This window comes from Dromiciops gliroides, chromosome 1 (assembly GCF_019393635.1).
Source record: "Dromiciops gliroides isolate mDroGli1 chromosome 1, mDroGli1.pri, whole genome shotgun sequence".
Lineage (NCBI taxonomy): Eukaryota > Metazoa > Chordata > Mammalia > Microbiotheria > Microbiotheriidae > Dromiciops > Dromiciops gliroides.
The window spans coordinates 452,567,379-452,581,843 of record NC_057861.1 but is presented as its reverse complement, the minus strand read 5'-3'; the positions used below and the strand labels follow the sequence as shown (position 1 = coordinate 452,581,843).

General features: G+C 36.8%; 1 protein-coding gene across 1 annotated transcript in view; it reads right to left on the bottom strand.

The window, feature by feature from the left end:
- ADGRV1 (adhesion G protein-coupled receptor V1) overlaps positions 1 to 14,465 on the bottom strand; it is a 786,537-nt gene that overhangs the window by 653,551 nt on the left and 118,521 nt on the right. Inside the window, 3 exon segments of the mRNA XM_043996987.1 lie at positions 705 to 785; positions 5,695 to 5,824; positions 12,510 to 12,712. Coding sequence (XP_043852922.1) covers positions 705 to 785; positions 5,695 to 5,824; positions 12,510 to 12,712 — 414 coding nt within the window.

Below are 14,465 nucleotides of genomic sequence, written 5' to 3'. Positions count from 1 at the left end.
GTCCTGAGCTGCATGGGGTTAACAACGATGGTGTATAAAAACCCTAGATTTGGAAAAAGAGATTTCTAAGGAATAGAAAGTTTTCTCTTTAAAAGAGGAGGTAGAATGAGGATTTTCTTTCATATGATGGAAATATCTTAAATAGAAATCAGCCAATCAGTAAGGATTTATTAGGCTCCTGCTACATTCCGGCACTGTGCTAGGCTCTAGAAAGAAAGAAGGACTATTTTGAAATAGCTTCAATTTTTAAAATTTATTTCTTAAGAGCAATGATCATCTTAGTAATATATTTTCTTGATTGGGTCCCTTTTAATTTATTTCTCTCACCCATATTGACTATCAATAAAAAAACAATGTTTCTATATGTAGAGAAATTATAATAGAGCCCTTAAATTATAATACATGTTCTCATTTTTATTCACCTTTTCAGGGCAGCAAGACCATGCAGAATTATACAGATTTCAAAATTATTTTATGAATGAAACTTCATTTTAAAGGTCACATTTCTCATTCCAAGTCATTTTAAAAACAAATGTAAAATTGAATTCTGAATATATGAAAAAAGGAAATGATGACAATGGTAATCACTTGTCATGAGCCAATTAAAGTATGACTCAGTAGATTTCAGACCATAGTATTCGGAGGCAGAATTTTATGTAGAAAATTAGAGTAATAAGCAGGAGAGGATAGACTAAGATGCTTACCACGCTTGTGGATAGTTGGAAGGAAGAACTCCTCGTCCCCATCACCACTACCACTCCCATCAATCCTAAAGAGTTCAGCAACTTCAAGAAGAGAAGCACAGAATTGCGCAATTCACATATACACATTTATAGAACAGAGAAGAGATGGAAAGCATTTACTACATGTTCAGTTAAGAGGAGAAGATAGCATTATTCATGAAAAGCCCCCAAACTTTATTGAAAGAATGCCTTTATTACAAAGGAAGAGCAGAATGTGTCATTTACAACCCAATAACAAAAGGTTGGGGGGTTGGGGTTGAGGACTCGCAGTACAAAATTTGGCTTCAGGTATGGGTGCCAGGCCAGCCTTCCTAATTTAAAAAAAATTATAATTTTCTTATTTATGTCAGGATACAGAAGTCCTATCCTGATGCAAATTTAGTTCTTTTCTGAGAATTCTATATTAGAATTCCCCAATCTCAGGTAAGAAAAGACACTCATACAGTTCTTTACATGCACAGATTTCATATTTTACACATCAAAGACCTAGTCTCATATAGATTAGCACAAAGTGTAATACATGCTAGAGCTAAAAGGTCCACAACAGAGGGATTGGGGTTATACAGTTATCCCTTCTACATTTCATCTTTCTTCATTGTGATTTTTATATAAGATAGGTTGATAGCAGCTCTCTTTGTGGTGGCAAAGAATTAGAAATCAAGGAGATGCCCATCAACTGGGAAATAGCTAAACAAGTTGTGGTATATGAATGTAATGGAATACTATTGTGCTATAAGAAATGATGAACAGGCAGAAAAACCTGGAAAGACTTAAGTGGATTGATGATGAGTGAAGTGAGCAGAACCAGGAGAACATTATACACAGTAACAGCAACATTATGTGATGATCAAACTTAGCTCTTCTCAGAAATACAATGATCCAAGTCAATTCCAAAGGACTCATGATGAAAATGCTCTCCACATCCAGAAAAAAGAACTGTGGAATCTGAATGCAGATTGAAACATACTATTTCTATTTTTTTTTTTGTTTTTTTGAGGGGGTTTTTTTTTGTGGTTTTTCCCTTTTGTTCTGATTCTTCTTTCACGACATGACTAATGTGGAAATATGTTTAATGTGAATGTACATATATAACCTATATCAAATTGCTTTCTGCCTTGGGGAGGGAGGGAGAAAAATTTGGAACTCAAAATCTTACAAAAACAAATTTGAAAACTATCTTTACATGTAATTGGAAAAAACAAAGTACTATTAAGATTGGGGAAAAATAAAAACAAAAACTAAATAAATGAATAAATAAATAGATAAATAGATAGACAGATAAATGAACAGAAAAAGGAAGGAAGGAAGGAAGGAAGGAAGGAAGGAAGGAAGGAAGGAAGGAAGGAAGGAAGGAAGGAAGGAAGGAAGGAAGGAAGGAAGGAAGGAAGGAAGGAAGGAAGGAAGGAAGGAAGGAAGGAAGGAAGGAAGGAAAAAATAATAATAAAAATTCTACTGATATATCATGGGTTGGCAAAAAAATTAAATGGTAATCTTTTGGAAGTTTTGTGGAAGCTGCAGATGATACATGAAGGCCAGAAGACAACACAGAAAAAGTTTAGAAACTCAGAAATGCATAAAATATATCAACCCAAATTTTACAATAAGTTACTGTAAACATCCCATAAAAGAAAAAGAAAATATTCAGACTTCATCTCTAGTACAAAGGGAGGGCCAAAAAATATTAAGTGGATTTTCCAGATTGCCAAGGCATCACACTCCTAAACCCCCCATGATGAAGGGACAACCATACTTTCTACTACCAACTCAGCTTACACTCCTGACACCCTTATCTTGTAAAGTACCAGGATCTCCAAAATCTCCCAACTCTTCAACCTCTGCCTCAGCTTTACTCCTACTAATGATGTGCCCCTCTTTGAGGCCTCTTCCTCTGATTGGTGAGTTCCTCCCAAGAACCTCCAATTGAGAAAGTATTCCAGCCCTGCTCTCTTCTAACTTGGCTCAGTTCCTGATTCTCTGGCCTCTTCCACTTTGCTTCTCTCTGGGCACCCCCCTCCCTGCTTTTCTTTCCCTTTTACCTGTTATCTTCCCCACCCCCATCAGAATGTAAAGTCTAACCTTAATTCCAAGACTTCTTTTTTTCTTATATTTATATTGTTAGCACGAAGCACAGTGCCTGAAAACATAGTAAGCACTTAAAAATGCTTTATTTAATTCAATCCAACCAAGGACAAGCATGGCATGATGGTGGTAGGGGCAGAGGTTAGGTGTGAGCAGGAATATTTCAGTGCATAAAAACCTCTGTTACTTGCTAAAAATTTGACAGTGCCACGTAGATTTAAAGGTGAAATAGACTGCAGAAGCCACAAAATCCAATTCTCTCATTTTATCATTGAGGAAGCAGAGGCTCAGGAGGTTAAGCAACTTTCTCAAGATCACATAGATAAGTGTCAGAAGCAGGATTTGAACCCTAGTCCTCCGATTTCAAAGTAAGAGTTCTTTCCTCTCTACCACAAAGAGGCAGTAAAATTTGTGATACCCTTCTCCTTCTTCCTGACAGTGCATTAGATACTAGAATAAGTAAAGTAGCTTTTACATCCTGGAGAATATCTTGTTCTCTATCGGGATCCAAAAAGAGGGAATGGCTTGGCAGGAAATAGTCCATGTGACTCTTTATTCTCAATTTTATCTGAATTCAAGACTGCAAGAGATGAACCCTAAGATACTTCAGTCATCAAATACACTGGAATTTGATTATGAAATGGCCTGCAAGGCAGCAAAATACAGCTTTATAGAATGATCCAAAAGAGGCCCTAAGTTCCTTAACAACCAAATGAACCTCTCTATAAAGTAATCCTACCTATTAAGTGGACCAATTTATTGTCCCATGTACTATATGTATGTGTGTATGTATATACACATGTGTATGTGAGTATATACATGTGTGTACACAATTTTAGTTACATAGTTAATTTTCTTCCAATTCAACCATAGCTGCATTACCAAAGATAAAAAAGTTTTGTTACTGTTACTACATTCCCCTTTATACAAAGCCCTAGGCCTCTTCTTACATGCATGTTCTCATACTTAAAAGGTAGTAAGTAATGCATGTTTGCCTAAATGCTCATAGAGATAGTAAACAGGATACTCTTACAACATGTTATCATGTTTTGAATTCTTTAAAGAAAAAATATAGATAAATCAAAGTTGCTGTCAGTAATATTATTACAATTAGACAATGCTCCTTTTTCTGGTTTTATTATATGTGTTTAAGTGCTTTGATTTATTAAAAGAGATGATTTAACAAATACCATAGCAAGAACTGGACTGTCAATCATCTGTATATCTCACCATCTTAGAACTAGCTTAAGTATAGAAATATTATCACCAAAAAAGTCACCAATGAGTGATGTTTTTTTCAACCACACTAAATTCATGCAAGACTATCCACAAAGGCAGAGAGACTACAATTTAATTCAGTGGAAATTGTATCCACAATGACAAAATCATGGATTCTTGAATTAAGTATAGGACAGCCACTACCTTTAAATGTTGTTTTTTTCTTTCTTAAATGAAAACTTTACCAGAAAAATAATCAAATGAAATCAGTGAAAAAGAACCCCTTGGAAAATACAAAGTAGATCTTTTACATACTGCTTGTTAGAGCCATAACTAGAAATTTTTTTGGCCAGGGTAAGTGACATTAAAAGCTCCCTAAAGGAGAATTTGAGGTGTGGGAAGTAAATAGTATCTGGTAGCTTCCTTTTTAAAATAATTATTCTTGCTAACTATATGCTATATTTAGTTGTTTCTAGGCTGCTGCTACAGTTTCTCACAGTATCCTCTAAATATTTGTTCCCTGAGGAAAAGTCCCATTTGCTCTTCCCTAGGTATGACTTGTCTACCTTGTCTGGCCTCCTCTCATTTATTTACTGCATACAAACCCCCAGGAGAATGGCTGCTGCCATTCTCCTTGCTCTTAATTGTTGCTTTGTCCTGCTTCTCTTCCAATAGGACATCAGGAACACTGTGAGGAAATCCTCCTTGAGGAAAAAGCAGCATATTTTCCCCACTTTCCCAACTTTTATGAGCACATTATCTTCCCAATATGCTGCTTTTACTTGAAATGAAGGTCAATTATAAGATTAATCATTTTAGTTGACTTTTGTATCATAGACCTAATTTTCAACAATATCATGGTTTCCCCACTTGGATATATACATAAGTCTGGAAAGAAAAGCAAACAAAAGTTGCTACCCAATAGCATCTCTTAAGTGTCAATATGGACATGGGCTGTGCTATTCCATAAATTACACAAGGAGCTATTATGAAAGTCACAATAAAATTCAGATGTTCTAATGTCCACATCAAGAAACTACTTGTAAATCTGAGCATCAACTTGTTCATATTTCTAGCCCTGTTCCCAAATAGGATGAATGATGTGGTGACCAGTAGAATAAAGTACTGGTTTGTAGGGATAGGTCTGAAGCTAATGCTATGAATTACATCCAGACTCTGCTGTCTCTCAATGCAATTACACTTTCACATTCTCAAAATACATTTCTCTCAGGTCAGGAGGGACATTAAAAGACCTAGCACAAGAACTAATGGACTCCTATTACAATGTATGTGATAAAGTTTTTCACCCCAAAGCATTCTATTTTCTCAACACAAATATAAAAAGTCTGGCATCATGAACTACGATTGGTCTATTTGTTAATATACAACCATGGCTTGTTTCATAGTAGTTTTTAATTCTAAACTTAGAATTGAGATAACAAGATAGGTGGTTTTTAGGTAGCAAGATAAACTATATACTAGAAATTTTAATCAAATTTCTTAAACCATTCTTTAGTCAATCCAGGACCTAGACTCCTCTTGAAGAATATGTAACTGTGTTTAATTCAAACTAATTAACCACTTAAATAGGGTCTATATATTGCCTGAGGACAAACCTTTAAAAAAAAAAGAACTTTTGATATATAATCCTTACCTCCTCCCTCTGAGTTTAACAATTCAACTTTAAAAGATTTCTCCAATTCAGGAATAGAATTATCTGTGATGTTAACAGTAATGTATTTGTATCTCTCCCCTGGCTGAAATTCTAAGGTGCCTGAGGTATCCTGAAATAAAAATGTAAAAACAAAAAACACACATTTACCCTTTGGCTTATGTTCATTCCTTTTATGATTTTGAGCAAATGAGAATTTTTGCTATTTCTAAAATTACTATTAATGCTTCAACACATGTACTTAAAGTGTGAGAAGTAAAATGGAAGGCATACAGAATAAGGATGACTAGAGCTCAGGACAAATTTTAAATGAATGTCCTCTGGCCAAGTGAGAGTGGAAGGATTTTCATTTCTATGCTCTCTTATTTATCAGAGAATATTCGGTCACAAAGGAATACTCAACAGGAGACTTCCATAAGTCATTAAATAATTAAAGTTATGGGCTGCAAAGACATTCTCTTCACCAAGGACATTTGGAAATAAGGCATTTAGAAAGACATCTACTCAACATTTGGTTATATTATTAATGACAATTTTATTATGTGAATCTTTTCAAGAAAAAAAGAGCAAATCTATTTTGTTTGTAATCATCCCATGACTCCAACCACCATGGATATTCATTTATAGAAGGTGTTGCTATCCTTCAGAGTATCATGCTCATTATGAACAATTGGGAAGTATGCTAAATCTCTGTTCTGAAGTCTTAATGATGCAGTTTGAACTCAACCTTTTCATGAAAAAAAATTCATGTATTGGAAAGGAATGTTTAATTGGCTACTTGAGTGTTAACTTTATAATAAAGTCTCAGTTCACTCCATTTTGCATCTGCTACTCTGCCTGGTTTCATGACACTAGAGTGAAGAAGTATCAACCTCCTTTCAAAGCCTTCCTTTATTGAGAGTAGAAAGTAGATTTTCAAGTCACACCACTTTGCATCTGCTACTCTACCTGCTTTCAACTCCATGGAACACCCCTCACTTTCTGCCTCCTTTTGTGTATCGTCTCCCCCTCCTCCCCCCCCCCATTAGATTGTAAACACTGAGGGCAAGGACTGTCTTTTTATTAATTGTATTCCCAGTGCTTTAACACTGTGCCTGGCTCATAATAAACACTTAATAAATATTGATTGGATTGGATTGTAAATAACAAAGTAACAGATTATTTGAGGAGCAAATACCCAGGTTACTATTTCTTTTTCTCCTACAAGTTTAAAGGTCACTTAAAAACAATTCAAAGTTAACAAAATGGGATTTGGGAACTAATGGCATAAAAGCTCAGGGTAGGGGCAGCTAGGTGGCACAGTGGATAGAGCACCGGCCTTGGAGTCAGGAGTACCTGAGTTCAAATCCGGCCTCAGACACTTAACACTTACTAGCTGTGTGACCCTGGGCAAGTCACCTAACCCCAATTGCCTCACTAAAAAAAAAATAAAATAAAAAAAGCTCAGGGTAAGGAACATGTTCTTGATGTACGCTATATTATTACACAAAGCTACATATGAATAAGTGACCTGAAATAGCTGAAATAGTTGATGGTCAGGTGGGTAATAGCTAACAAATGCACCCTGAGGATCAACAGGAAAGGGTAGACAAAATTTTTCATTTTGTGCCACCATTTTTGAAGAAGCAGTGGTATAACACAGGGAAATGGAAGGCTTCATATTGCCTTAGAAAACCACACACTGGGGACAGCTAGGTGGCAGCATGATGGATAGAGCACCAGCCCTGGAGTCTGGAGTACCTGAGTTCAAATCTGGCCTCAGACGCTTGACACTTACTAGCTGTGTGACCCTGGGCAAGTCACTTAAACCCAATTGCCTCACCAAAAAAAAAAAAAAAGAAAGAAAGAAAGAAAACCACAAACTAACAAAGTCTAAACTATTAAATTAAAAGGTTAAATGACCGACAAAACAAGACAAGCAAAATTATCAATGACTTTAGGGAAAGAAAATGAAAATACTAAAAAAAATTAGAGTCCATTAATATTATTTAACACTAGTTACAAGATTTTTGCAGAAGTCTTCCTATAAATTCTAGAAGAATAGCATGGGAAATGATACCCAATCAATCAAAGAACAAGCATTTATTAAGTGCATCTTATATTCCAGGTACTATCCTAAACACAAAGAACAAAAGAAAGGAAGAAACACAAAATAGTCCCTGCCCTCAAGAAGCTTAACTGTGAATGGGGGAAACAACAATGTAAATAAAAATGGGATGGACAAAAAACATACTGACTAGAAATAAGATAGGGGAGGACTCAAATGGATGAAGGACTGATAAAGGCTTCCAATAGAAGGTGATATTTAAACTGAGTCTTGAAGGAAGTCAGATTCAAAGAGGCAGAGAATGATGAGGGACAAAAGGAAATATAAGAACACTAAAGATATCACATTAATGGACAAGACAATGAGAAATCTGGGCATTTGCTTTTGTTAAGGGCTAAAATTCTAGCTAAACTGTCTAAAATATCTAATGAGTGGTCGCCAATAAATTATAAGCTTTAGCAAGAGTTAGACTTTTAAGCATTTATTAAGGAGAATAAGAATTTGGTAAAGAGAGAGAAAGGCCTAGATTCCTATCTATTAAAGGGAGAGCACATTTCTAGCTCCGCTCTCCACCAGAATCCAAAGGCAAGAGAGACCGAGTGCCAGTCTCTTCCTTCTTCCTCCCACTAGCCTGCGTCACTTCCTGACGCCAAAGAAAAGACTCCTGGTCTTGCCCTCAAAGACCTTCGCTTCATGGATGGAACTCTTCTACAGTAAGTCTCCAGCAGGTGGCGTCATTCCAATCGTTACACTTCGGAGGGGAAGAAAATTGCAAAAATATTTCAAAATTAAAATAAAGTTATGAAGAAAGTAAATATGTAAAAAAATTGGGGATCACTAAGAAATAGGGTTGAGATTGATCAAGCATTTCTATTGTCAATTTTCTTGCACTTTAATTAGTTCTGCACAGATCCCATTAGCAAGATGTGTGTAGTTAATGTCATGACCTTTTAAAACAATAGGATACACACAATATGACAGCTCTGTTTGTAGAGCAAAGATCCACTAGACATGACCATATGTATAATAATTTTATGTTAATATTTTTCTACTTCCTTTTTAGTAAGGGTCAAGATGATTACAACTAAGTGAGAGCCTCAAATTTCTCCTCCCCAATAAATGGTGTCAAGAAAGTGCTTTGTTGAAGAAAAAAGAAATTTAAAAGGACAGGGTGGTTGGTCTTTGTGTTAATCAGAGTTCTGAAGCCTTTCAAAGTTGTTTGTCTTTAAAATGTTGTTGTTACAGTATAATTGTTCTCCTGGTTCTGCTCACTTCACTCTGCATCAGTTTATATGAGTTTATACTAATGATGAAGCATGCCACACATCTCCTGACAAAGGTAATAGACTCAGGTATAGGATTGTACATGTCTATGTGGAAATTTGTTTTGCTTGACAATGCATATTTGCTACAGGGTGGTGATGGTGTTATTATTGCTGCTGTTGTCATTGTTGCTGTTGTTTTTTATAATGGGGATGGGGTGAGAGAGAAAGAAAATAGATTGTAGCTAATTGAAAATTATTATATTATTTTTAAAAGGATGGTGGAGATGATAGAGTAAGGCACAAAGACCAAGGAACTAAAAAGAAAACCTGGGAAGATAGGAGAAATAATAAAGTAGATCTACATTTATAAAATATAAATTGATGGACTTAAAAAGAGAACTCTAAGAACATTGTGAAGAGGCTCCAAGAAATAAAGAAATTGGAAAAAAGAAGAAATGTCATTTAGAACATTTTCTATAATAAACTGTTGTTTTAACCACCCTGATTAGTTCCTGGGTTGGAGAGTACACCTAACCAAGAGAAGGAAGTGGGGAAATGAAGACAAAGAAACAGTCTCTGAATGTCCTACAGCAAAAGACTTTTTTAACCAGTTATACATGATTCCAAGAAAAAGCAGGCAAGCAAAACTTAAGAGGAAAGATCTTATGGGGTCTCAATAGAAGAAGAAAAAAAACATGGTTGACATTTATATAGTCTTAAGATTAACAAAGCGTTCCCCACATACTATCTCATTTGACCCTCACAACAATTCTATGAAGAATGTAATATTACAGGTATTTTTCTCATTTCAGAGATGAGGAAACTGAGGCTCAGAGAGTGATTTTCCCAAGAACACATTGCTAATTTAGTGTTGGAAGTATGATTAAAACAAGGACCCTTCTTGATGCCAGTCCCAAGTGCTCTTTCCACAATGCTACACTGTCTTTTATATGAAGAAACTACTGGACAGAGGAGAGAAGAGGAAGAAGACTGTGACATGACAATATGGCTAATGACATTTCCCATATACCTTGTTTTACAGTGCCAGCAAGTGGGGTTGCTCTCCACTACCATACCCTTCAATGGTTGGGCCACCCTAAACTTTTCCTCCAAAGTCTATATACTCTGTTCTAGCTCTCCAATCTTGGATGCTATCATCCACTGAGTTTCCTAACTTCCCCAAAGATTTCAGGACTTGACTCCTGGTCTTCCCTATCAACCAGCTTCTTGCTTTCACCCTTGTCAATTTCAATGTTCACCTTGACAACCTCTCTAATATCCTGACCACAAAACCTCCTCAATCCAACTACTTCCTTCTCCTCTACTAATTCAGCAACACAGTGGTAGATTCAAAATTCACCTTTACCCACAATATGGAACTAAACCAACACCAAAATCCCAAACTTATAAATTCATGTCTCAACATAATTTTCTATGCTTTCAAATATTCCACTCCTCCAGCCACACTAAAAGTGTTTCTTCCCTCATCATTTTTCCTCTACTTGTTTGGACTAATACATGTTTTTCCCAATCCTCTTCCCCAACTTAATTAGAGTGAATCAACTCTTTAATGATTAACTAATCAGCATGCAAAAAGTACCTCTACCTTCCCAATATCTCCTCCACCCTCCAACATTCTTTTTTTTTTTTTTAGTGAGGCAATTGGGGTTAAGTGACTTGCCCAGGGTCACACAGCTAGTAAGTGTTAAGTGTCTGAGGCCGGATCCGAACTCAGGTACTCCTGACTCCAGGGCTGGTGCTCTATCCACTGCACCACCTAGCTGCCCCACCCTCCAACATTCTTGACTACGTGTATGGGATATTGTAAAATCAATGTATTAGTTGGTTTTTCTGAGCTACTTCGCCCTATTGCTTTCTTTTAAAACAAAGGAAAGATTTTTAGGTAGAAGAGGAGTAAGAATATATTTGCAATTCATATGACATCAAAGCTAAAGGTAGTAATAAATGTTTTTAAAGAAGAAATCTCAAAAACATTAAGCATAAAAAATGTGTAACAAAGCAAAATGAGCAGGCCAGAAGGAATAAATATATTAAAGAAAAGAGGAAGGAAAAATAATCACAGGAAAAACAATGAAAAGTACAAAGTACTAGATTTATCAGAAATTAACATAAAATTTGCATGTGTTAATGTTACAGATTTTGTTTGGTAATCAGGAACAAATTATTAATATGTATGCTTCGAAAATATCTTTTATGAATAAATCATAGTAATATAAATGTAAATACTTTTATAAACATAAAGCATTTTGTATTTATAACATGGTTACTATAATATAGTTGTCTAGCTCACTACTTCTCCCTTCACGCTGAATCAGCTCATATGAGTATTCCTAGCTACTCTGGGGACCAATTTTTAATTGGGGAGTGTTAGCTAAGTGGCTTGCTGCAATATTGGGGCAAGGAAGGAGACCAGCAGCCTCTCTCAAAACAGAACAGCATTTATTTATTTAGTTAGTTTGTGAGGCAATTAGGGTTAAGTGACTTGCCCAGGGTCACACAGCTAGTAAGTGTTAAGTGTCTGAGGCCGGATTTGAACCCAGGTATTCCTGACTCCAGGGCTGGTGCTCTATCCACTGCACCACCTAGCTGCCCCCAGGATTTATTTTCCCAATCACATTTTTTTTTTTTTGGTGAGGCAATTGGGGTTAAGTGACTTGCCCAGGGTCATACAGCTAGTAAGTATTGAGTGTCTGAGGCCGGATTTGAACTCAGATACTCCTGAATCCAGGGCTGGTGCTCTATCCACTGCACCACCTAGCTGCCCGAGGATTTATTTTAACAAGAACGAACTTTAAAAAAAAAACCACAAACATGATCAATAGGATCAAGGGAAAGGAAATAAAATGGGGAAAGGGAAATTATAAAACCTGAAAAAACACCACTGCCCAGGAATCAGTTGAGAATACACAGCAGCACTCCTGTCGCCTCCGAGCTTCCAACTAGAATGGCAAATTCTCCTCCCCCTTCCCAGCAAACTCCACAATGCCCCCAGCCAATTGGCTGGCCACTCTGACAGTCACATGACTGCCCTCACTAGGCTTCCAATCATTATAATTTTGCCAGGCCCATGTAGGCATCGGTGAGTAGTGATGAAGTGAGGTCCGAGCGCCATGGCAATGGCTACAACCAGTGGGTGGAGCACCATGCAGTTTGCGGTGCCTCAGGCCAGTGCACACCGAGGTTTTTTTTTTTTAATTCTAGCCAAAAGATGGGGTCATAAAAACCTCAAATAACAATTAATTCTTTACACTACCAATGATGAAGTGTTGTTTTAAGTAATATTTAATTAAATTTATTATACTATTACTATTTAATATCACTTTATTATTAATTAACATTATTTTAAGTGATATTTTGTACATTGGTCTACACAAGCGCTTTAATCTATCTCCCTCAAATAAAAACAAAAATAAGCAAAAAGCTGAGGGTGCTTTGTGCTCTATTTTACATTCCCATCCACTTACCTGATAATCATCAGGACTAAATGCTGTCAGTGAAACTGTTCTATATTCCACCATCACCCTTCCCAGAAGACCCTGTGCACGAACTACCAACAATTTAACTTCTCCATCTTCCTCCTTCACAGTCATATGTGGGATACTAGTTGTAGGCAAAGTCATCTTATCATCAGGCTGAGGAGGCATTCCCACAGAGAACTGAAATAAACCTAACAAATACAAAACCACCATAGATTTCATTATTCATTTTAAAAGAACATCTGTGTTTTCATCCATTAGCTAGATGAAAGTATTTGGGGCAGCTAGGTAATAAAGTGGGTAGAGCACTGAGTCAGGATTTAGGAAGCCCTCAGTTCAAATCCTTCTTCAGACACTTACTAGTTGTATGACTCTGGACAAGTCCCTTAACTGCTTCTAGCCTCAGTTTCCCTATTGAGAAGATGAGGATGATAATAGCACTACCTTATAGCATTTTATGGGGATAAAATGAGATATTTGTAAGGTGCTTTAAAAACATTAAAGCACAGGGGGCAGCTAGGTGGTGCAGTAGATAAAGCACTGGCCCTGGATTCAGGAGGACCTGAGTTCAAATCCAGCCTCAGACACTTGACACTTACTAGCTGAGCACTTAACTCTCATTGCCCCTCCAAAAAAAACAACAAAGCACTATATAAATGTTAGTTACTACTACTACTTATACCACCATCACTACTACTACTACTACTTATACCACCATCACTACTACTACTACTACTACTACTACTACTATTACTGCTACTTCTACTGCCACTGCTGCTGCTACTGCTGCTGCTCCTATTACTAATACTACTCCTACCATTACTACTATTACTATACTACAGGGGCAGCTAGGTAGTACAGCAGATACAGCACTGGTCCTGGAGTCAGGAAGACCTGAGTTTAAATATGGCCTCAGACACTTAGTAGCTATGTGACCCTGGACAAGTTACTTAACCCTATTTGTCTCATTTTCCTTATCTGTAAAATTAGCTGGAGAAGGAAATTGAAAACCATTCCAATATCTTTGCCAAGAAAACCTCAAATGGGGTCATAAAGAGTCAGACCCAACTGAAAAAATGGCTGAACAACAACAACAACTACTACTACTACTACTACTACTACTACTGCTACTGCTACTACTACTACCACCACCACCACCACCACTATCACCACTACTTTTTAGTTGTGTCTGACTCTTTGTGACCCCATTTGGGGTTTTCTTGGCAAAAATGCTGGAATGGTTTTCAATTTCCTTCTCCAGCTCATTTTACAGATTAGGAAACTGAGGTAGTGTTAAGTCATTTACCCAGAGTTATACACCTATTAAGTGTCTGAGGCCAAATTTGAACTTAGGAAGAAGAGCCTTCCTGATTCCTGGAACAGTGTTCTATTCACTGAGTCACCTAACTGCTCCACTGCCACTACTATCACCACTACTATTACTAACACTACCATCACTACCACCACCACTATTAATACTATTACTACTACTGCTGCTGCTGCTGCTGCTGCTACCACCACCACCATTACCAACACTAAAGGGCTATCTCTTACAAGAGGAATTAGACTTGTTTTACTTGGCTCCTGAAGGCAGAACTAGGAGCAACGAGTAAAAGTTTCAAAGAAGCAAATTTAGTCTTGATATGAAATAAAACTCCCAATAAGCAAAGCTGTCTACCAGTGGAATGAGCTGCCTTAGGAAGTAGTGGGATCCCCTCCTCTTGAGGTCTTTAAACAAAGGCTGAACATACATGGTCAGGTATGTTGGAAGCAAGGGTGTGCTGGAGTTAACTCAAAATGGCTTAGACCAGGGCTTCTTAAACTTTTTCCACTCATGACCCCTTTTTGCCTGAAAAATTTTTGCATGACCCCAGGTATATAGGTATATAAAATAGGTATACATAACCTTTTACTGTTGCCAAATTTTTCACAACAAATTACACA